Source organism: Salvelinus fontinalis, chromosome 11, assembly GCF_029448725.1.
Source record: "Salvelinus fontinalis isolate EN_2023a chromosome 11, ASM2944872v1, whole genome shotgun sequence".
Classification (NCBI taxonomy): domain Eukaryota; kingdom Metazoa; phylum Chordata; class Actinopteri; order Salmoniformes; family Salmonidae; genus Salvelinus; species Salvelinus fontinalis.
The window spans coordinates 49,273,097-49,298,397 of record NC_074675.1 but is presented as its reverse complement, the minus strand read 5'-3'; the positions used below and the strand labels follow the sequence as shown (position 1 = coordinate 49,298,397).

The following is a 25,301-nucleotide window of genomic DNA, read 5'->3' as shown; positions in this document are numbered from 1 at the left end:
AAAAAGAAGTATCTACAGAACCATCTACAGAACAGAACCATCTACAGAACAGTAAATAACCATCTCCCCAAACAAAGTACAGTCTGCGTGCGTGCGTGTGTGTGTGTTTCTCTGGAAGTGGACCTGGAGATAGTGGAAGTCAGGTTTGAGCTGTAAACAGAGCTTCCTCGCCAACACCACGATGCTCACAACTCTTCTGGGGGTCTCATCTCTGAATCACAGAGTTTTGATTCGCTCCTTTTTCTATCGTGGCTTTTATCACCTCCCAGGCATAGTAGTCTGGACACTGACGTTGTCTGAGGATCGGACGTAGGACTCAAGAGTGAAGTGACAGGCTTTCTGAAAAGGAATCACGGGTCAAATATAGATCCCACACTGTGGTAATCAATCTCTACGGGTGGACTATGAGTGCTGTTGGAGATGGGTTTTCCATATGTGGGCCGCTGGTCTCAGGCCTCTTCATGAGTGGACTTTTCACTGGGTTTCCATTCTACACTTATACTAGCGCTATGTCCACTACCCTAAACAACACTAGGGGCCTACTAGTTACTAGCTGTATGTCCACTACCCTAAACAACACTGGGGCCTACTAGTTACTAGCTGTATGTCCACTACCCTAAACAACACTGGGGCCTACTAGCTACTAGCTGTATGTCCACTACCCTAAACAACACTAGGGGCCTACTAGTTACTAGCTGTATGTCCACTACCCTAAACAACACTGGGGCCTACTAGCTGTATGTCCACTACCCTAAACAACACTGGGGCCTACTAGCTACTAGCTGTATGTCCACTACCCTAAACAACACTGGGGCCTACTAGCTGTATGTCCACTACCCTAAACAACACTAGGGCCTACTAGTTACTAGCTGTATGTCCACTACCCTAAACAACACTGGGGCCTACTAGTTACTAGCTGTATGTCCACTACCCTAAACAACACTAGGGCCTACTAGTTACTAGCTGTATGTCCACTACCCTAAACAACACTGGGGCCTACTAGCTGTATGTCCACTACCCTAAACAACACTGGGGCCTACTAGTTACTAGCTGTATGTCCACTACCCTAAACAACACTGGGGCCTACTAGTTACTAGCTGTATGTCCACCACCCTAAACAACACTGGGGCCTACTAGTTACTAGCTGTATGTCCACTACCCTAAACAACACTGGGGCCTACTAGTTACTAGCTGTATGTCCACCACCCTAAACAACACTGGGGCCTACTAGTTACTAGCTGTATGTCCACTACCCTAAACAACACTGGGGCCTACTAGTTACTAGCTGTATGTCCACTACCCTAAACAACACTGGGGCCTACTAGTTACTAGCTGTATGTCCACCACCCTAAACAACACTGGGGCCTACTAGTTACTAGCTGTATGTCCACTACCCTAAACAACACTGGGGCCTACTAGTTACTAGCTGTATGTCCACTACCCTAAACAACACTGGGGCCTACTAGTTACTAGCTGTATGTCCACTACCCTAAACAACACTGGGGCCTACTAGCTGTATGTCCACTACCCTAAACAACACTGGGGCCTACTAGCTGTATGTCCACTACCCTAAACAACACTGGGGCCTACTAGTTACTAGCTGTATGTCCACCACCCTAAACAACACTGGGGCCTACTAGCTGTATGTCCACTACCCTAAACAACACTGGGGCCTACTAGCTGTATGTCCACTACCCTAAACAACACTGGGGCCTACTAGTTACTAGCTGTATGTCCACTACCCTAAACAACACTGGGGCCTACTAGTTACTAGCTGTATGTCCACTACCCTAAACAACACTAGGGCCTACTAGTTACTAGCTGTATGTCCACTACCCTAAACAACACTGGGGCCTACTAGTTACTAGCTGTATGTCCACTACCCTAAACAACACTGGGGCCTACTAGTTACTAGCTGTATGTCCACTACCCTAAACAACACTGGGGCCTACTAGCTGTATGTCCACTACCCTAAACAACACTGGGGCCTACTAGTTACTAGCTGTATGTCCACTACCCTAAACAACACTAGGGCCTACTAGTTACTAGCTGTATGTCCACTACCCTAAACAACACTAGGGCCTACTAGTTACTAGCTGTATGTCCACTACCCTAAACAACACTAGGGCCTACTAGCTGTATGTCCACTACCCTAAACAACACTGGGGCCTACTAGTTACTAGCTGTATGTCCACTACCCTAAACAACACTGGGGCCTACTAGTTACTAGCTGTATGTCCACTACCCTAAACAACACTGGGGCCTACTAGTTACTAGCTGTATGTCCACTACCCTAAACAACACTGGGGCCTACTAGTTACTAGCTGTATGTCCACTACCCTAAACAACACTGGGGCCTACTAGTTACTAGCTGTATGTCCACTACCCTAAACAACACTGGGGCCTACTAGCTGTATGTCCACTACCCTAAACAACAATGGGGCCTACTAGTTACTAGCTGTATGTCCACTACCCTAAACAACACTGGGGCCTACTAGTTACTAGCGCTATGTCCACTACCCTAAACAACACTGGGGCCTACTAGCTGTATGTCCACTACCCTAAACAACACTGGGGCCTACTAGTTACTAGCTGTATGTCCACTACCCTAAACAACACTGGGGCCTACTAGCTGTATGTCCACTACCCTAAACAACACTGGGGCCTACTAGTTACTAGCTGTATGTCCACTACCCTAAACAACAATGGGGCCTACTAGTTACTAGCTGTATGTCCACTACCCTAAACAACACTGGGGCCTACTAGTTACTAGCTGTATGTCCACTACCCTAAACAACACTGGGGCCTACTAGCTGTATGTCCACTACCCTAAACAACACTAGGGCCTACTAGCTACTAGCTGTATGTCCACTACCCTAAACAACACTAGGGCCTACTAGTTACTAGCTGTATGTCCACCACCCTAAACAACACTAGGGCCTACTAGCTACATGTCCACTACCCTAAACAACACTGGGGCCTACTAGCTACTAGCTGTATGTCCACTACCCTAAACAACACTGGGGCCTACTAGTTACTAGCTGTATGTCCACTACCCTAAACAACACTGGGGCCTACTAGTTACTAGCTGTATGTCCACTACCCTAAACAACACTGGGGCCTACTAGCTGTATGTCCACTACCCTAAACAACACTGGGGCCTACTAGTTACTAGCTGTATGTCCACTACCCTAAACAACACTGGGGCCTACTAGCTGTATGTCCACTACCCTAAACAACACTAGGGCCTACTAGCTACTAGCTGTATGTCCACTACCCTAAACAACACTAGGGCCTACTAGCTGTATGTCCACTACCCTAAACAACACTGGGGCCTACTAGTTACTAGCTGTATGTCCACCACCCTAAACAACACTGGGGCCTACTAGTTACTAGCTGTATGTCCACTACCCTAAACAACACTGGGGCCTACTAGTTACTAGCTGTATGTCCACTACCCTAAACAACACTGGGGCCTACTAGTTACTAGCTGTATGTCCACTACCCTAAACAACACTGGGGCCTACTAGTTACTAGCTGTATGTCCACTACCCTAAACAACAGTAAGATAAAAAGGGTTAATTTACCTCCTATAGAGTTGAATTCAACACTGTTTAGATAACATTAGGTCCCAGTCTAGATAATGTTAAAGTTATTCTTTAGGTGGTGTCACATTTTCAGAGTTAATTTGACTCAAAATGGTGTTAAAATTCCACTGAATTGAGTTGAATTTACACTGCAATGACTGCATATTTCTACACACACGATTTAATTCCGAAACTAAAGTGCATAGACTCCTCAGTGATGAAAATACTCATCATCACTCATAAGTCAACACTTATTTTTACACCCCCTTTTGTTTTTTGTGACTGTGTAGCCTATACTGATAACAATAATAGAATACTGTGAACTGTATATAACTGCAGCCTACAGGACAGAATGAGTCTCTCACACACACAAATTTACATACAGATGTAAATGAGGCCTCAGAGTGTGGGTTGTGTGAAAGAAGTGCTCGGCCCCGTGGGGGGGGGGGGGGGGGGGGGGAGACGTTCTTCTTTCCTCTGCACCCTCAATGACCTCCCTTTCTATCTTCATCCCCCTTTCTTTCCCTCCCCAGGGGAAAAGGGGGTCAGAGTTTATAGAGCGACACTCCCCCCAACCAACCCCTCTAGGAGCCTGGCAGTGTTTTCGATAACGGGGGGGGGGGGGGGGGGTGATTTAAATTAGATAGGGTTTCTGTAGTCTTCTGTGGTGAAACAAACCACCAAAGTATCATCCCTCCCCCCCACGCAAATAATATTTGTTCTTACTGAGGTTAAATTTTAAAAACACAAATCACACACCAAGATATTATTCAGTAAATCTTGGCACCGGACAAGTGACCGGGAAGAATTCATTTAAAATTTGAGAAACATACCGGTCATCCATAATGCATTGGGTTCATAACCCATTACGGTATCCACCCACCCAGCCGGAGACGTCAATAAATGAGGGATATTGCCCAAATTGCCAAAAAAAAACAACCTGTAACTAATTACAAAAACACTATTCCTTGTGTTTCCATGGAAAACTTTATAGCCTATTGTTTTATTGGTTTTTCCTTTCCTAAAACAATTGTCCACCTCACAGTTCAGCTGTCGGATTTTAGCAGTAAATTGCATGCCGAAGCCTATAGGCTTTAGGTGTCCACGGTACGAGATATAACAGAAATATAAAGGCAACATGTCAAGTGTTGGTCCTGTGTTTAATGAAACGTATCTCTGTCAAATGTGTTTACATCCCTGTTAGTGAGCATTTCTCCTTTACCAAGATAATCTATCCACCTGACAGGTGTGGCATATCAAGAAGCTGATTAAACAGCATGATCACTACATAGGTGCACCTTGTGCTGGGGACAATAAAAGGCCACTCTAAAATGTGCGGTTTTGTCACACAACACAATGCCACAGATGTCAATGCCACAGTTTTGAGGGAGCGTTCAATTGACATGCTCACTACAGGAATGTCCACCAGAGCTGTGGATTGAACGTTCATTTCTTCTGAGACCAGCCACCCGGACAGCTGATGAAACTGAGGAGAATTTCTATCTGTAACAAAGCCCTTTCGTGGGGGAAAACTAATTCAGTAAAATCGTTGCGTTTATATTTTTGTTCAGTATATAAAAAGGAAGAGAAGCTTGGGCCTGTCGAGAGAGAGAGACGAGAGAGAGAGACACAGACAGAGAGAGAGAGAGAGAGAGACAGAGAGAGAGACAGAGAGACACAGACAGAGAGAGAGAGAGAGAGAGAGAGAGAGAAAGAGAGAGAAAGAGAGAAAGAGAGAGAAAGAGAGAAAGAGAGAGAAAGAGAGAGAAAGAAAGAGAAAGAGAGAGAAAGAGAGAGAAAGAGAGAAAGAGAGAGAAAGAGAGAGAAAGAGAGAGAGAGAGAGAGAGAGAAAGAGAGAGAAAGAGAGAGAAAGAGAGAAAGAGAGAGAAAGAGAGAGAAAGAAAGAGAAAGAGAGAGAAAGAGAGAGAAAGAGAGAGAAAGAGAGAGAAAGAGAGAGAGAAGAGAGAGAGAAGAGGAGTAGAAGAGAGAGAGAGAGAGAGAGAGACACAGACAGAGAGAGAGAGAGAGAGAGGAGAGAGAGAGAGAGAGAGAGAGAGAGAGAGAGAGAGAGAGAGGAGAGAGAAAGAGAGAGAAAGAGGAGAGAAAGAGAGAGAAAGAGAGAGAAAGAGAGAGAAAGAGAGAGAAAGAGAGAGAAAGAGAGAGAGAGAGAGAGAGAGAGAGAGAGAGAGAGAGAGAGAGAGAGAGAGAGAGAGAGAGAGAGAGAGAGAGAAAGAGAAAGAGAGAGAAAGAGAGAGAAAGAGGAGAGAGAAAGAGAGAAAGAGAGAGGCGAGAAGGAGAGAGAGAGAAAGAGAGAGAAAGAGAGGAGAAAGAGAGAGAAGAGAGAGAGAAAGGAGAGAGAAAGAGAGAGAAAGAGAGAGAAAGAAAGAGAAAGAGAGAGAAAGAGAGAGAAAGAGAGAGAAAGAGAGAGAAAGAGAGAGAGAGAGAGAGAGAGAGAGAGAGAGAGAAAGAGAAAGAGAGAGAGATGCCAGTGGCTAAGACAACAACATGAATTTCTTTCTCCTTGTCAGATTAGCTGTATATCTGAATATCTGTATATCTGTATATCTGAATATCTGTATAGCTGTATATCTGAATATCTGTATATCTGTATATCTGAATATCTGTATAGCTGTATATCTGAATATCTGAATATCTGTATAGCTGTATATCTGTAGTAGCCATTCAGCTATACAGATATAGGTGTACAAAAGTTGGCTAATTTGTACATTATAAAAAAAAAAACATTATATTTCAAAAAGATACGCATTATATTGTTAGATTATAGGAGTAACTATGGTAGGCCTAAAACATTCTTCCTCACTTCAAGTTCAACTGACTGAGTTCCGACGCACACTGCCTTCAGGCCTGCAACAAATAGACTAATAGCCGCACAGCACCAAACGTTCACAAACATTTCTAAACTTTATTAGGTAAGTCAAGCTATTGTTTAGAGGGAAAACACATGCAACATTACAGTTGGAGCTTAAATTTGGTCCCCCAAAAAATGCTCAACAAAATGGAACAAAACACTTGTGAACTGGTTTAAACCTTCCAGATGTTTTGAACAGGCTATATTGAGGCATTTACCAAGGTTAGTGCTTACCATACCCAACATATGACAGCAATAGGCATTTACCAAGGTTAGTGCTTACCATACCCAACATATGACAGCAATAGGCATTTACCAAGGTTAGTGCTTACCATACCCAACATATGACAGCAATAGGCATTTACCAAGGTTAGTGCTTACCATACCCAACATATGACAGCAATAGGCATTTACCAAGGTTAGTGCTTACCATACCCAACATATGACAGCAATAGGCATTTACCAAGGTTAGTGCTTACCATACCCAACATATGACAGCAATAGGCATTTACCAAGGTTAGTGCTTACCATACACAACATATGACAGCAATAGGCATTTACCAAGGTTAGTGCTTACCATACCCAACATATGACAGCAATAGGCATTTACCAAGGTTAGTGCTTACCATACCCAACATATGACAGCAATAGGTCAATTCAAATATTGTTTTTTTACAAAAAGCCTGCTAATAACACATCTTAAACTAAGGAGCACACAAAAAAAAACACAGACTTAACTTCATTTAGTCAATTTCATTCGGCCAATGAAACAAAAACAAGTATAGCATATTTAAAGAACTGGTTTGGATTAATAAATTGGCCTACAATAATACAAATGATTTACAATAATGATAAAACAAATTACTTATACTGTATATACAAAAAATAGACAAATTGTTGCATCCTACCTGAACAGCGAGAAGCACAATAGTCTGTATTTGGCCACGGCAACATTCTCCTCATCTTTGTTCACTACTAATGTTACAACTAGTTCATACGGAGGACATTCCCCATTGTGCCACTACGTTTTTCAGTTGGTGACAGTCCACGATTTGGACGCACCAATATATTTTTGTGGCACCACTCAAGAGAAAAATAAAATGTGTAGGCCTATCATCTCATCAGGTCACAACCTTATTGTTTTTAAGTGTAAAAGACTGAGACGGCATTTAAGAAATAAGGTGTTTTCGTCAACTTGTGATTATAAATATTTTAATGTGAAACCTAATCCGGTGATTGTCATTTAATTTGGGTAGAAAATAACACTATTGTTGTTATATATCACTGTTCCAAAAATGTCCGATTTTTGACAGTTGAGAAATAAATACCTACAGAAAGCTGAGAACCTCCTCTCTCCACTGTGACAACAGGGTAGCTAGCTGTGTTTTTCTAGCAATTGGATGTAACATTTTATACAATCAGAATACTTTTTTCTCCTGGAGTATTTTCCCCCGCTGGGAAAGGAGAGCGATAGTGGCTCGATCAACGCAGCAGCATGACTCAGAGAAACAGTTACATGGTCAGACAGGCAGAAACTTTCTTACACTTTGACCAAATCATGGTTTTAGTCCCATTAAAAAAAATTACATTTTAGTGAGATGAACGAACGTGCAGCCCACACCGGCGCGACCAATAAAATAGTCAAAGGGTCGCAAAACGTGACTAAATGGTCGCCCTCTGGAACCCTGCCTTGTACGCTATTAGCTATAGGCATACTTTAACTTTCGTTTTACTTCAATGAAAAAGGCCTCGATCTTAGCAATCAATAATAGCTTCACTCTCTCCTCAGCAGCAGGGCAGCCTTAGACAGATCCAGCCAACAATTACACGCTAATGGAAACCCTGACACACACACGTCAGTGAACCAATTCAAAGCTATCCTCTGGTCATTAATCCACTCCATCACAAACTGTCCTCTGCTTAGAGAGAGAGAGAGCGCGAGAGACAGAATGAGAGAGAGAGCGAGAGAGCGAGAGAGCGAGAGAGCGAGAGAGCGAGAGAGCGAGAGAGCGAGAGAGCGAGAGAGCATGAGAGACAGCGAGACAGCGAGACAGCGAGACAGCGAGACAGCGAGACAGCGAGACAGCGAGACAGCGAGACAGCGAGACAGCGAGACAGCGAGACAGCGAGACAGCGAGACAGCGAGACAGCGAGACAGCGAGACAGCGAGACAGCGAGACAGCGAGACAGCGAGACAGCGAGACAGCGAGACAGCGAGACAGCGAGACAGCGAGACAGCGAGACAGCGAGACAGCGAGACAGCGAGAGCGAGAGAGCGAGAGAGCGAGAGAGCGAGAGAGCGAGAGAGCGAGAGAGAGAGAGAGAGAGAGAGAGAGAGAGAGAGAGAGAGCGAGAGAGAGAAGTCAGACATGAGAAACCTCAGCGCCCTTTAGCCCACATGCTCTGTGATCCTCAGCAGACTGTGAAGTCTGTGTGTTTGTTGCGCTCCGAGTTTGTCACCTCCAGCCCACTGTCTGGTTTCTGTGTTGTTGTCATGTTAGGAGTAAACAAAAGGTTTCAGCTACCCTGTTCCCCGTTTTCAAGTCTCTGTCTGGTCTGATGTGATGTTTTAAACAGAAAAACACAACTCATATGTCTGTCGCTGCCCAGCAAAGGAAGAGACAGAGTCTGTCACCTACTTTCTTTTTCATAGATCCCTGCTTCTCCTCCCTCTAATTCTTTCTGTCTCGCTCTCCCTCAATCCCTCCTTTAGCAGAGGGAGGCAGCCTCTCCTTCTCCCTGGATGCAATCGTCACTTGCAAGGGCACAGTGGCAGTGGAGCCCCTGGGGCCACACAAAGGAATTGCCAGGGTGTGTGTGTGTGTGTGTGTGTGTGTGTGTGTGTGTGTGTGTGTGTGTGTGTGTGTGTGTGTGTGTGTGTGTGTGTGTGTGTGTGTGTGTGTGTGCGTGTGTGTGCGTGTGTGCGTGTGTGCGTGTGTGCGTGTGTGCGTGTGTGCGTCTGGCCCTTGCCAGGCTCCATGGTGCCACAGGCTAATATTAGCCTCTGCCAGGGGAGGGTGACAGAGGTAGCAGGAGAAGGATGAATGCCAGGGCTGGTAAAATACAAAATGGTTAACTAGGCGGCTGACTGGTTATAGTAGGTTCTCAATATTTTCCTAGCTCTTAGCGATGGTTGTGTTGCAGACATAGAAATGGAATGTCGAGCTAATTTTGTGGTGGTGGTGGTGGTGGTGGCAGCATCCTAGCATGGGTTGGATAATGATGACATCATAGCTGGCGTAGGCTATACTAACGGGTCTCTGAAATGGTTAATCCGTCTCTGCGAGGCCTTGCCAATTGCCACTCCTTGTTCCTCAGATGGGAGAGCGTGGCAGTTGTGGATGGTGATGGGGGTTTCCCCTCGTGTGAACTCTATGGCCTAGTAAAGGACACACACTTCCAAAAGGCTAATGTTGCCTACAGTCCAGATTCAAAAACACCAGTCTGAAAAGAGACAGGACTTTGACTGACTAAAGAGTCTGGTGGTTAGTCAACTATCAACCACAATCTAAAAAAAAAATCCATTGACTTCCAAAAACAACACATTCAACAAGCCATTTTTGCAAGGCCAAAAACAACAGAACACAAGGGATGTCTTTCTAAACAGATGCTCTCCTGCTATGTTCTCTTGGTAACGTCAAGCATGTTATTAATGTCTAATAAACAGCGCTTGGCAGAACTCTTTCCCCCCCTATTAAAAGAGTACGTGTCCAAAAAACAAATCTATTTTTCTCACCCGAGGAGTCCGCCCCCACTCTTTTCACAAGAAAATAAGAACTGCAGCAGTGAGAGAAAAAACATTTAAATGAAAAAGTCAATACCATTCAAGCTGTATCCAACAGTTTTTTTCCACTGTGTGTGCTGTAAAAGATTGCAAAACATGACATGATTCTGGGATGGTTGGAGAGGACGTTGAATGAAATCAAAATGAGCAACAGGCAGACATGGGGATCACTTCGTGTTTTCTGAATGAAACATCCTGAAATGTAACGGTGGGGCAGAAAACGCTGACGCCGGTAGAAAGACGGCTGGTTCCCTTGGCGATGCTGAAACTCGCTTGGCTTGAGGAGAGAGGTGGCAGCGCAATACAGTCTCTCTCTCGCGCTCCTCGGAGAGAGGATTAGCAAGGCCAACAACAACAGGGAACTTGGGCTTCGTTCAAACATGACGCGAGGGTGTTTTCAAAACCACACTGGCTTATTGGCATCGAGAATTCTTCTTATCTTGTCCTTCTTGAAACAATAACGCGTTTTTGAGCCCCAGAGATAAAGTTGGAGCTCATGCAGAGCAAATACTGCATTCTCACTTGGGTAAAGAGAGGGGGGAGCTCTTTCCTCCTACAAAGAATTCAATTCTTGTCTGGTGACGGTAAGGGAATAACTTAAAACTCTTGGCCCTCAGGCTTTTGGGAATAAGGAAATGCACCCCCAACCCCAACAAGAAAAGGTTAATCAAATACACAAGGTCATTTCCATGTAGAAGGACACATTAGCATTCAACATGTGAAGTTAATTGGAGCGTATCAAACTTGGTGTCAAATGAAGGCAAAAAGGGTCTATATTTTCGGGCATGAAGGCAAGTTTTTCAACCATTTTCCATCCTAAAAATTCGGAATAAGCAAAGGCTTTGAATTCTGGTCACACAGATGGAAAAGGGGTCATCTGCAGAAATGATTTGCCTTCTGTAAGAAATATTGCATAGTGTCTGTTTCTGTTACCAGAAACCCACATATCTTTAAGATATTATCTAATTCCTCTCCCTCCTGAGGGAGGATTATGAAAGTTCACAGAAGTTAATATGTTTCTACTGATAATAATTTTGTTTATGAATTATTAAGTGATTAAAACGTGTCACTCTTACCAAATCGGTAAGAGAGGGACCAACACTTTTTTAAATCAGTAACAGAGTGACTACAATTGAATTGGCCACAACAGGAAATCATAGCAGTCACAAACCACAGCTGCAGTAGAGTAGAGCACAGCAGAATAGAGTAGAGCACAGCACAGCAGAATAGAGTACAGCGGAATAGAGTAGAGCACAGCACAGCGGAATAGAGTAGAGTACAGCACAGCAGAATAGAGTAGAGCACAGCACAGCGGAATAGAGTAGAGTACAGCACAGCAGAATAGAGTAGAGCACAGCACAGCAGAATAGAGTAGAGTACAGCAGAATAGAGTAGAGCACAGCAGAATAGAGTAGAGTACAGCACAGCAGAATAGAGTAGAGCACAGCACAGCAGAATAGAGTACAGTACAGCGGAATAGAGTAGAGCACAGCACAGCAGAATAGAGTACAGTACAGTACAGCGGAATAGAGTAGAGTACAGCACAGCAGAATAGAGTAGAGCACAGCACAGCAGAATAGAGTACAGTACAGCGGAATAGAGTAGAGCACAGCACAGCAGAATAGAGTAGAGTACAGCACAGCAGAATAGAGTACAGTACAGCAGAATAGAGTAGAGCACAGCACAGCAGAATAGAGTAGAGTACAGCACAGCAGAATAGAGTACAGTACAGCGGAATAGAGTAGAGCACAGCACAGCAGAATAGAGTAGAGCACAGCACAGCGGAATAGAGTAGAGCACAGCAGAATAGAGTAGAGTACAGTACAGCGGAATAGAGTAGAGCACAGCAGAATAGAGTAGAGTACAGCACAGCAGAATAGAGTAGAGTACAGTACAGCGGAATAGAGTACAGTACAGCGGAATAGAGCAGAGTACAGCGGAATAGAGTAGAGCACAGTACAGCGGAATAGAGTAGAGCACAGCACAGCGGAATAGAGTAGAGTACAGCACAGCAGAATAGAGTAGAGTACAGCACAGCAGAATAGAGTAGAGTACAGCACAGCAGAATAGAGTAGAGTACAGCACAGCAGAATAGAGTAGAGTAGAGCACAGCAGAATAGAGTAGAGCACAGCAGAATAGAGTAGAGCACAGCAGAATAGAGTAGAGCACAGCAGAATAGAGTAGAGTACAGCACAGCAGAATAGAGTAGAGTACAGCAGAATAGAGTAGAGTACAGCACAGCAGAATAGAGTAGAGTACAGCAGAATAGAGTACAGCACAGCAGAATAGAGTAGAGTACAGCACAGCAGAATAGAGTAGAGTACAGCACAGCAGAATAGAGTAGAGTACAGCAGAATAGAGTAGAGCACAGCAGAATAGAGTAGAGCACAGCACAGCGGAATAGAGTAGAGTACAGCAGAATAGAGTAGAGCACAGCAGAATAGAGTAGAGTACAGCACAGCAGAATAGAGTAGAGTACAGCACAGCAGAATAGAGTAGAGTACAGCACAGCAGAATAGAGTAGAGTACAGCACAGCAGAATAGAGTAGAGTACAGCACAGCAGAATAGAGTAGAGCACAGCACAGCAGAATAGAGTAGAGTACAGCGGAATAGAGTAGAGCACAGCACAGCAGAATAGAGTAGAGTACAGCAGAATAGAGTAGAGCACAGCACAGCAGAATAGAGTAGAGTACAGCACAGCAGAATAGAGTAGAGCACAGCACAGCAGAATAGAGTAGAGCACAGCACAGCAGAATAGAGTAGAGTACAGCACAGCAGAATAGAGTAGAGTACAGCACAGCAGAATAGAGTAGAGTACAGTGGAATAGAGTAGAGCACAGCACAGCAGAATAGAGTAGAGCACAGCAGAATAGAGTAGAGCACAGCACAGCGGAATAGAGTAGAGTACAGCAGAATAGAGTAGAGCACAGCAGAATAGAGTAGAGCACAGCACAGCAGAATAGAGTAGAGTACAGCAGAATAGAGTAGAGCACAGCACAGCAGAATAGAGTAGAATACAGCACAGCAGAATAGAGTAGAGTACAGCACAGCAGAATAGAGTAGAGTACAGCACAGCAGAATAGAGTAGAGTACAGCACAGCAGAATAGAGTAGAGTACAGCGGAATAGAGTAGAGCACAGCACAGCAGAATAGAGTAGAGCACAGCAGAATAGAGTAGAGCACAGCACAGCAGAATAGAGTAGAGTACAGCGGAATAGAATAGAGTACAGCACAGCAGAATAGAGTAGAGCACAGCACAGCAGAATAGAGTAGAGCACAGCAGAATAGAGTAGAGCACAGCAGAATAGAGTAGAGCACAGCACAGCAGAATAGAGTAGAGCACAGCACAGCAGAGTACATGCATACATTTAATGTCGGATTTTGGTTCTGTCATCCCAGAATTGTCCCAGAGTCTGTTTTGAACAGCAAATATATTTATCTTAAATCGAGCCCTGAAGGGAATTATTTTATAAAGACAAAAGTATTTGGTTGTAATTGTAATGTTGCACTATTTTATAGGCTACTAAGTGTGGCCAACCATCCTCCAGGAGGAGGAGTGATCCCAGGGTGCTGTATGAGTAGCGAGTAGTGATCCCAGGGTGATGTATGAGTAGCGAGTAGTGATCCCAGGGTGCTGTATGAGTAGCGAATGATCCCAGGGTGCTGTATGAGTAGTGAGTAGTGATCCCAGGGTGCTGTATGAGTAGCGAATGATCCCAGGGTGCTGTATGAGTAGCGAGTAGTGAATGATCCCAGGGTGCTGTATGAGTAGCGAGTAGTGATCCCAGGGTGCTGTATGAGTAGCGAGTAGTGATCCCAGGGTGATGTATGAGTAGCGAGTAGTGATCCCAGGGTGATGTATGAGTAGCGAGTAGTGATCCCAGGGTGCTGTATGAGTAGCGAATGATCCCAGGGTGCTGTATGAGTAGTGAGTAGTGATCCCAGGGTGCTGTATGAGTAGCGAATGATCCCAGGGTGCTGTATGAGTAGTGAATGATCCCAGGGTGCTGTATGAGTAGCGAGTAGTGAATGATCCCAGGGTGCTGTATGAGTAGCGAGTAGTGAATGATCCCAGGGTGCTGTATGAGTAGTGAGTGATCCCAGGGTGCTGTATGAGTAGTGAGTGATCCCAGGGTGCTGTATGAGTAGCGAGTAGTGATCCCAGGGTGCTGTATGAGTAGCGAGTAGTGAATGATCCCAGGGTGCTGTATGAGTAGTGAGTGATCCCAGGGTGCTGTATGAGTAGTGAGTGATACCAGGGTCCTATATGAGTAGTGAGTGATCCCAGGGTCCTGTATGAGTAGTGAGTGATCCCAGGGTCCTGTATGAGTAGTGAGTGATCCCAGGGTCCTGTATGAGTAGCGAGTAGTGAATGATCCCAGGGTGCTTTATGAGTAGCGAGTGATCCCAGGGTGCTGTATGAGTAGCGAGTAGTGATCCCAGGGTGCTGTATGAGTAGCGAGTAGTGATCCCAGGGTGCTGTATGAGTAGCGAGTAGTGATCCCAGGGTGCTGTATGAGTAGCGAGTAGTGATCCCAGGGTGCTGTATGAGTAGCGAGTAGTGATCCCAGGGTGCTGTATGAGTAGCGAGTAGTGATCCCAGGGTGCTGTATGAGTAGCGAGTAGTGATCCCAGGGTGCTGTATGAGTAGCGAGTAGTGATCCCAGGGTGCTGTATGAGTAGCGAGTAGTGATCCCAGGGTGCTGTATGAGTAGCGAGTAGTGATCCCAGGGTGCTGTATGAGTAGCGAGTAGTGATCCCAGGGTGGTTTATGAGTAGTGAGTAGTGATCCCAGAGTGGTGTATGAGTAGCGAGTAGTGCTCCCAGGGTGCTGTGTGAGTAGCGAGTAGTGCTCCCAGGGTGCTGTATGAGTAGCGAGTAGTGATCCCAGGGTGCTTTATGACTAGCGAGTGATCCCAGGGTGCTGTATGAGTAGCGAGTAGTGCTCCCAGGGTGCTGTATGAGTAGCGAGTAGTGATCCCAGGGTGCTTTATGACTAGCGAGTGATCCCAGGGTGCTGTATGAGTAGCGAGTGCTCCCAGGGTGCTGTATGAGTAGCGAATGATCCCAGGGTGCTTTATGAGTAGTGAGTAGTGATCCCAGGGTGCTGTATGAGTAGCGAATGATCCCAGGGTGCTGTATGAGTAGCTAGTGCTCCCAGGGTGCTGTATGAGTAGTGAATGATCCCAGGGTGCTGTATGAGTAGCGAGTAGTGATCCCAGGGTGGTTTATGAGTAGTGAGTAGTTATCCCAGGGTGCTGTATGAGTAGCGAGTAGTGTTCCCAGGGTGCTGTATGAGTAGTGAGTGATCCCAGGGTGCTGTATGAGTAGCGAGTAGTGAATGATCCCAGGGTGCTTTATGAGTAGCGAGTAGTGAATGATCCCAGGGTGCTGTATGAGTAGCGAGTAGTGAATGATCCCAGGGTGCTGTATGAGTAGCGAGTGCTCCTAGGGTGCTGTATGAGTAGCGAGTAGTGATCCCAGGGTGCTGTATGAGTAGCGAGTAGTGATCCCAGGGTGCTGTATGAGTAGCGAGTAGTGATCCCAGAGTGCTGTATGAGTAGCGAGTAGTGATCCCAGAGTGCTGTATGAGTAGCGAGTAGTGATCCCAGGGTGCTTTATGAGTAGCGAGTAGTGCTCCCAGGGTGCTTTATGAGTAGCGAGTAGTGATCCCAGGGTGCTGTATGAGTAGCGAGTAGTGATCCCAGGGTGCTTTATGAGTAGCGAGTGATCCCAGGGTGCTGTATGAGTAGCGAGTAGTGATCCCAGGGTGCTTTATGAGTAGCGAGTAGTGATCCCAGGGTGCTTTATGAGTAGTGAGTGATCCCAGGGTGGCAACACATACATTCTTAGTGATTGAGTAGCGAGTTTTAACCAAATGTTGCAATTGCGATTTGACTTGCGAATTAGAGCAAAACTGTTAGAATGACTGTTCTAATTCTATAGTTAGAATATAATAGTGGGCACTTTGAATACAGTGTTGTTTGATATGACAACAAATTAAAATGCCAGAGAGGAGTTATTGTGACAGTAAAAAACTAAAGTGTTGATAAGTGTTTCCTAGGGGACCCTATAAGCTTTGGCTACATTGCATGTGTTCCCTTAGCTACTTCATGTAGCTAACATACTCTTGCTTTGCATATTCCTCTTTGATTTAGAAGATACTGTTGCACAAACAACATTCTGATTTAGGTCTACACCATCACTGGTATTATCAGGCTGTATTACCTTGCTACGTTTGCTCTTACTCAGTACATTTATTAGCTATCTAAATATTAGCATTAGCGGCTAACAATTAGCATCTCAAGATTTAGCGCAACTTGCTAAGACAAGACAAACTAGCTGTTTGCTGATGTAAGAAACACAAACTAATAGTGTCATTATAGAACGCTAGTGGATTTATATTAAGAAGCAAAGTGAAAACAGAATTGTTGCAAGTGCTGCATTGACCATGCAGACTGAACGCAAGTGTCTCGTGGTTGAGGAACATCAAACGCGCTCCTTGAGTGACAGGGGGCGTGGCTAGGTCTGTGTGGAAAGTGGCACGGAGAGAAAGAGCGGAGACAGATGAAGTAGCGCAGTAAACTATAAAAATTGACATTACACATGGCATGTTTACATTTAACAAAGCAAACATTAAAATACCGGTATAAAAGGTAAAGTAAAAACTCAAACCTGTCTCTGAATCAAAACCGGTATATCATAAAATACGGTATACCGCCCAGCCCTAGTCCTACTTGTCTGAAGGACAAGTGCCTAAAAAAAGTTACTGTCAAGCCCTGGCCGGTGTGTAGAATAATAACCAAACATGCAAAGGAGGATATTAAATGTTTATACCTTTGTGCACCTATTCCAGATACATCACCATGAAGGGAATTATTTTTTTAGTATTATTATTTTTTCCTATATTTTGACATACAGTCAATGCTGAGACACAAAGTCTATTTTCCAGATTAGCCCTGTATAGCACCACAATACACATCAAAATACAATAAACACATTGAAACTACACATTTATAATTGTGCATTTCTGTATAGTACAGTTCAAGGACCCATGATGTCATTCTGTTACAGTCATTCTGTTTTTGGTGTGTTGATCACAATGTCCATCTTACGGTCGTTCAATAACCAAAATAGACGTTTTCAAACTCAAAGTGTCATATCATAGCTGACAACCATTCCTTTCTGCAGGCAATCTTAATTCAGAGTAGATATTTAACCGATTTTCGAAAACATGGTGTCACAAAAAAAAAGAAGAGAGATTTTACTGTCAATTCTGTTAACAAACTTTGCATCTGCACTCTTCCTCAAGTGTTTTAGAAACAATTTATTGTTAAAAGTAGATTTCAGCAAATCGTCATATGGTTTGTTAAAACGTTGTAATCAATGGTTGTTGCTCAGCAACACTTTAAAGTGAAAGAGCCCTGGAATTGTACATGACAAATAAAGAAAACCACTTGTTATATGAAAAAATAAATAATGGTTAACTAAATGTATGAGATATACGTGGATTGGACTTATTCTCATTGGCAGACATCCTTGCCTCTTCCACACTCACACTAGTGTGTGGCGGAGGACCAAGTATGGGGAGCGCCAAGCTGGGCGAATGCCAAGCCAAATGACTCAAAATGTGCCTTTTCATCCCTTGTGTTTCCTCAGAAAGAGATTGAAAGGAGAGCAAGAAAGAAAGAAAGAAAGAAAGAAGAATGGAGAGAAAACAAGACTGAGCGTGATAGGGAAGCATGTCATAACTAGGGCTGTTGCAGTGACCGTATTACCGTCACACCAGCAGTCATGACCTCAGTAAAATTCGACGTGACCGTTGAGTCACGGTAATCTCCTCTTATGCACTCTGGAGATGCCTTAGTAGTACTCAACTCACTAACAACCATCAGGTCCTAATGGCCTGGTACTCAGGGCTCTATTGTCCTTCTAACCACTCTGACAAATGCAAATGGTATCAAAAAAAATCACACCAAACACTTAGCAAAACAGTATCGTGCTTTAAAACAAAAAAAACTCACCTCACTGGGATTCATCAGTTTGAAGAGAGAAGTTCAACAACAGGTTGAAACTGAGTGAAAAACATGGTTGTTGTGGATGTTGTTTCAAAGCCTTAACACAACGAAGTGGACAGCGCTTTCTAAAGGGATGATTCATTCAAAACACTCAGATGCATATTGGAGCTTATGCATATGCCTTGATGAGCCCGAAAACTAAAATAATTATTGTGCCATTAGACAATACATAATCTACAGCATATTAGACACGGCAGAACATTATTATTTTTTTAAACAGATTTAAGTAGTATTTGGTACATAATTGGTCTAGCCTATTCCAAACTTTTAAAAAGGTATTTTAATGGCGTTTGAGTGAGGACTGTATTATTATCCATACTGGATGGACTGGTTACCTGATGCTACGCTCCAAACTTTATATCCATGAGTCTGGGAGAAAATATACAGGTCTAGCTGATGAGCTTGGTTCAATGATTGTGCAAAGCGGCTTATATTTGGTTTTGAATAGCCTAGTAATAGGGCATTTTTATATATTTTCATAATTCTTAGGCTGAAATATATTACCTTTAGCTACAGAATACCTCACCGCCGTGCGTCTCCATCTCCTCTCTCCTTTATTCCTTCTTAAGCACGCAGAGAGAGCGGCTGACAGTTTAATGAAATATGTTTTGTTGTGAAAACATGTTACTATTGATGTGTCTTCAGATCTACCAAAGATAAATAATGGATTTAGTGTGATGGTGTATATATATATATATTTGGGGTGGCAACGTAGCCTAGTGGTTAGAGCGTTGGACTAGCAACCGAAAGGCTGCAAAAACGAATCCCCGAGGTGACAAGGTACATATCTGTCGTTCTGCCCATGAACAAGGCAGTTAACCCACTGTTCCTAGGCCATCATTAACTTGCCTAGTTAAATAAAAGTAAAATAAATAAAATTTAAATGTAGATGTGTTTATGCTAATTAACGTGAGACCGGCAGTCTTTTGTCTAACAATAACCGGCTGGCAAAATGTCATGACCGCCACGGCCCTAGTCATAACTCAATCAAGTTGAGTCCAACCTAGCTGGTCCATGTTGGCCAATAAGCATCAGGGGATTTCACAATGAAATGAAACCATAGCACCTTTTCAAAACATCCTGGCAACTTTGTTGGCAAACTGCATGTTATTCATTGCCTTCCATGTTCAATGAATCTGCCTCCGACTTTGGAGATGATTCAGAGCATTTACTGAATGTACATCTCTTCAGTAAGACCATCTGTATAGCTCTCAGGTCACAACGTGTCAAACAGATCGGCTCTTTACCAGCATGCATTTCATCCCTCAACCGATCCTTCAATGCCTCAGCTCAGGTAGAGGAGGGAGTGAGGCGGGGAGTGCGAGAGTGCCAGGAGGGATGAATCGCTAGACCCTTTTAACTCCACCCCAGCCCTCTGCCACCAAAAAGGTCACTGCTTCCACATCTGCTCCTCTCTCTGAACCACTCCTTTCATAATGTGTGAGCTGGAAGAGGAGAGGACCCTGGAGACTGCGTCACACACACACACACACACACACACACACACACACACACCTCAACTCCTGTTTCAGGGAACTCACACACCAAATACACATAAACACACACACACTCTGACTCGCACGTACGGTTAACACAACACACTCCCCAAAGAGCCACAAACACGCAAAAATGCACACACACACCACCTCTGTCCCTCACAGGCAGGTTTAATGGTGTCATTACATGGTCGAAAAGAGGCCTGGCGTTGACTCGATTTAGTCTTCCCGACGTACGCCTTTTGGCAGAGGGGTAAAAAGTGTGAGGACATGAGAAAAAAAATAAGAAAGTTGAATCAAATAGCATTCCCTGGGGCCAAGCAGAGGCAGCATTGTGTTGAAATAAGTGATTCATGCTTTTATCATCCCAGGCGATGCCCAGATTGTGTTCTTTCAGCCAGAGCTGGTAGGTTCACTGGTATCCTCACTGAGGTTGGAAGAACGATTGCGGTGTAATCTGATCTTATTCCAGTTTTCCTAACATTCAGAGAGCTGTGTTGAGGAGATAGGCTGCAGGTAAGCTAGTCTTATGTTCTGTGACAGCTCAAATAGGAATTCCTGTGGATCATTTGGAAGAGGTTTTAATCTCATTTTAGACAAAACAAACATTTACTATGGTCCTTTCCCTTGTTGTTTTTCTGCCCTGAAGAGACATCCTGCCTGAATTCTTCACCGCTTCTCTTATCATGTACAATGCCACATGATACTATTTAGGATAAACTGAGCTGAAAGAGTTCAGATATAAAGTACCAGTCAAAAGTTTGGACACACTCATTCCAGGGGTTCTTTGTTTTAACAATGTTCTACCTTGTAGAATAAGAGCAAAGAAATCAAAACTATGAAATAACACATTTGGAGGTAACCAAAAAAAAGTGTAACATTTTTTTCCCTAAATATATATTTGAGATTCTTCAAAAGTAGCCACCCTTTGCCTTGATGACAGCTTTGTACACTCTTGACATTCTCTCAACCAGCTTCACCTGGAATATTTCCCAATAGTCTTAAAGGATTTCCCATAAATGCTGACCACTTGTTGGCTGCTTTTCCTTCACTCTGCAGTCCAACTCATCCCAAACCATCTCAATTGGGTTGAGGTCAGGTGGTTGTGGAGGCCAGGTCATCTGATGCAGCACTCCATCACTCTCCTTCTTGGTCAAATATCCCTTACACAGCCTGGAGGTGTATTTTGGATCATTGTCCTGTTGAAAAACAAATGATAGTGGAACTAAGTGTAAACCAGATGGGATGGCGTATTGATGCAAGAGGCTGTGGTGCCATGCTGGTTAAGTGTCCCTTGAATTCTAAATAAATCCCAGTGTCACCAGCAAAACACCCCCACATCACATCCTACATGCTTCACGATGGGAACCACACATGGGGAGATCATCAGTTCACCTACTCTACGTCTCAAAAAGACAGGGCGTTAGGAAACAAAAATCGCAAATTTGAACTCATCAAACCAAAGGACAGATTTCCTAATGTAGATTACTCGTGTTTCTTGGCACAAGCAAGTCTCTTCTTAATATTGGTGTCGTTTAGTAGTGGTTTCTTTGCAGCATTTCGACCATGAAGGCCTGATTCACGCAGTCTCCTCTGAACAGTTGATGTTGAGATGTCTGTTCCTTGAACTCTGAAGCATTTATTTGGGCTGCAATCTGAGGCTGGTAACTAATGAACTTATCCTGTGCAGCAGAGGTAACTCTGGGTCTTCCTTTCCAGTGGCGGTTCTCATGAGAGCCAGTTTCATCATAGCGCTTGATGGTTTCTGCGACTGCACTTGAAGAAACTTTCAAAGTTCTTGTAATTTCCCAGACTGACTAACCTTCATGTCTTAAAGTACCATCGAGAGCATCCTAACTGGTTGCATCACTGCCTGGTACGGCAATTGCTCGGCCTCCGACCGCAAGGCACTACAGAGGGTAGTGCGTACGGCACAGTACATCACTGGGGCTAAACTGCCTGCCATCCAGGACCTCTACACCAGGCGGTGTCAGAGAAAGGCCCTAAAAATTGTCAAAGACCCCAGCCACCCCAGTCATAGACTGTTCTCTCTACTACCGCATGGCAAGCGGTACCGGAGTGCCAAGTCTAGGACAAAAAGGCTTCTCAACAGTTTTTACCCCCAACCAGTGCTCCCGTACATTGGCTAACCGGGTTAACTGCATTGTGTCCCACCCACCAACCCTCTTTTACGCCACTGCTACTATCTGTTTATCATATATGCATAGTCACTTTAACCATATCTACATGTACATACTACCTCAATCAGCCTGACTAACCGGTGTCTGTATGTAGCCTGTTTTTTTACTGTTGTTTTATTTCTTTACCTACCTATTGTTCACCTAATACCTTTTTTGCACTATTGGATAGAGCCTGTAAGCATTTCACTGTAAGGTCTACTACACCTGTTGTATTCGGCACACGTGACAAATAAACTTTGATTTGATTTAATGATGGACTGTTGTTTCTCTGATGATTTGAGCTGTTCTTGCCATAATATGGACTTGGTCTTTTACCAAATAGGGTTATCTTCTGTATACCACACCTACCTTGTCACAACACAACTGATTGGCTCAAACGCATTAAAAAGGAAAGAAATTCCACAAATTAACAAGGCACACCTGTTCATTTAAATGCATTCCAGGTGACTACCTCATGAATGCCAAGAGTGTGCAAAGCTGTCATCAAGGAAAAGGGTGGCTACTTTGAAGAATCTCAAATATATTTTGATTTGTTTAACACTTTATTGGTTACTTCATGATTCCATATGTGTTATTTCATAGTTTTGACATCTTCACTATTATTCTACAATGTAGAATGTTTTACTGGTACTGTACATTACAACCATCTTAACTTAAGCAAGACTTTCAGTAAGCCCCTACAATGTGTTAATCTTTTACACCTTTGCTCACAAACTCAGACATGGGCTATATAAAGCCTACCGCTTACATTTTTCCAATAAGAATGCATATTCTAGAATGCATATTCTTATTGGACCCAGTTCAGACTGCCCTCTCATCTCTGCACTAGTGCCCTGCCTCAACCACAGGTCCCTGCCCTGCCCTGTCTGTCAGATCTGACCCCGAGTGGGGCTGTAGGGGCACTGGGCTGTGTACAGGCCGGCTGGGCTGTGGGCTCTCTCGCTCTCATCCCTAGCCTCCAGCCTCGTGCCCAGCCACATGATAATAATGACCCCTTTCTAACCCCCCCCCCCCCCCCCCCCCCCCCCCCCCCCCCCCCACTCAATCCCCCGCAGGGGAAAAAAGCACACAGCTTCAGTAAATATCATCTGGACAGGTGGCCAGCCACCCAGACCCACCCCGCCTGCCCTCTCTCCAAACAGATATCAGCTCAGGTCTGCTGGAAAGCCCCAAATGAGCACGCACACATTGCCCCACCCCCACCCCCAAAAGGCCCAGCTAATGTCTGTCACCCACTGAGCTGTCTGTGGGGATTACTGACTCCACAGTACAAAAAGGCCTGTGTTTGGCTAATGTGCAGGCAAACCATCGAAAGTACAGGACTGTTTTGGGCATGGGAGATATCCATAGACCAGATAGCTACTGTAGATGCTATTTTGATAGTAGTTTATAATACATCATAGTAACATTAATACTAGTTATTGCATCATACGAGCATTGGAAACTTGGAAAATTAAGCTATAGAGTAGTAGACTTAAGGCATGCTATGATGACAATACTATTTCCCAGTCAATTATAAAGTCTGGTGACATATAGGCTAAATAAAGCCCATTTCATTTTTTATTTTTTTTATAAATAAATCCCAAGCCATTTTTTCATAAAATAATTACCCACGTTTCATCTCCCAATTGCAAAATTAGCTACGATCAAAGATATTAGACAACGACCATGAAACTGACTAACATTCAATTAGATAGCGAGTCTGAGGTTATCATTTACCTCGTCGCCTACAGCAGCAAAAATACAGGTTATTTAGACAGATTAGATAGCTGCCTCTTTTAGGATTGCCTTTCAGAAATGTAAGTAGCTTTTAACTAGTTAAATAACTACAGTAGCTAATTTATTAGAGCGTTCGCTATTTCGTAAAGGAGCGAACCAACGTTGGACATGGGGCGTCACATTTCACGCATATTTTCTTTGAGCTTTACAATTCAGTGGCTCTGCGCTGGCTATCTGACGTTTACGGACCTATATAGAAAGATACGCAATTCCATATGTACAAAATAAATAAAAAATAATCACAACGGGATGTTTTTGGACTTTCGGGTAGTTTCTAGAGAATTAGTGTTAGGTTATGCCCCTAGTTGCGCTCAAAAATAAAATAAACATTTGTCTGCACCGCGCATGGAGAGGATATGGCACGGGAAAGCACGGGACTGTTTTTTAAACACCACTTTATATTCGAGTACATTTACGCACGGCAAAACATCGCTTAATCACACGTCTGCAAGTGTATTTACCAACACTCGATAGAGAAATATCCAGCTAGCTAGTTAGCCAGCCAGCTAACAACACGGACTTATGAGTTGAACGCAATGTAGACAGAAAACGATGCCTTGCTTGACAAAGCCACAACGTGTTTCAAGCACAGCGGAACATTAACGTTATATTCAATTGCAACCTGGTTAGAAGGTGCATACATTTATATCGTGGGATATATTGCTGAATAATGTTCTCTAAAAATATAGGCAAACACAAACGTTTATTTTTCCCAAACCCAGACCGATTGTACTCGTGTCGTTGCCTGGTGCTGAAAAAGGACCTCAATGCTAGCTAGCTCGAACCCCACAACACCGCACCGTGGTGCAGCAACAGTCAGTACAGTGAAGTAGTCAAACGAAAACACACACACAATACATTTAGACAAAGAAAATGCTTTCGCCGACTGAAAACAAATGGCCATAAATACCCAAATGTGGTCGGCAATCTATGCTCGAGCATAAGCAACCAATTCTCTCTGAAAAACTTAAATTCACTTTAACTCCAGTACAACCACCAGCCCTGAATCTCAGACTTACCCTGTCACAACAGGCGCCATCTTCCACAAACTCTCACCAAAACTCCAACACTCGCGATATCCTTTCTCCCCACACCAACAATCCGCCGAGACAACAGAAGCAGACTGGCGATGCAGGGACGATAGAGAGGGGGAAATGAGTCCAGAAAGGAGGGGGAGGCGGCGGGCTAGAGAGAGTGAGAGAAAAGGGCAGACACCACAACAATAGGCGTGGGAAACTTCCGACATCACGCGAGACCAGGAAAACTCTCACCATAGACAAGCATGAAGGGATCGTGGTCCTATCGCGAGATGGACGTGTAGTGGAGTTGTTGCTTATATTATAGCACTGAAATAGTATTCCCACGTGTTTACGGGGTAATAAATTACAGCACCGATTTGAACATAGTTTGGCATAGAATTTTGCACAAAGTTGTGAGGAAGCATGTATTTTCCCAGGCCCCCAGGACTTACTCTGTATGCAATAATAGTGTTTAACATTATTTTT

The 25,301-nt window shown here is 44.0% G+C and overlaps 1 protein-coding gene across 1 annotated transcript in view; it reads right to left on the bottom strand.

The window, feature by feature from the left end:
- rbpjb (recombination signal binding protein for immunoglobulin kappa J region b) overlaps nt 1-24,920 on the bottom strand; it is a 100,925-nt gene extending 76,005 nt beyond the window's left edge. Inside the window, exon 1 of the mRNA XM_055938979.1 lies at nt 24,816-24,920. Coding sequence (XP_055794954.1) covers nt 24,816-24,835 — 20 coding nt within the window. The 5' untranslated portion in view covers nt 24,836-24,920. The remainder of the gene's footprint in view (nt 1-24,815) is intronic.
- Between the last annotated feature and the right edge of the window lie 381 nt (nt 24,921-25,301).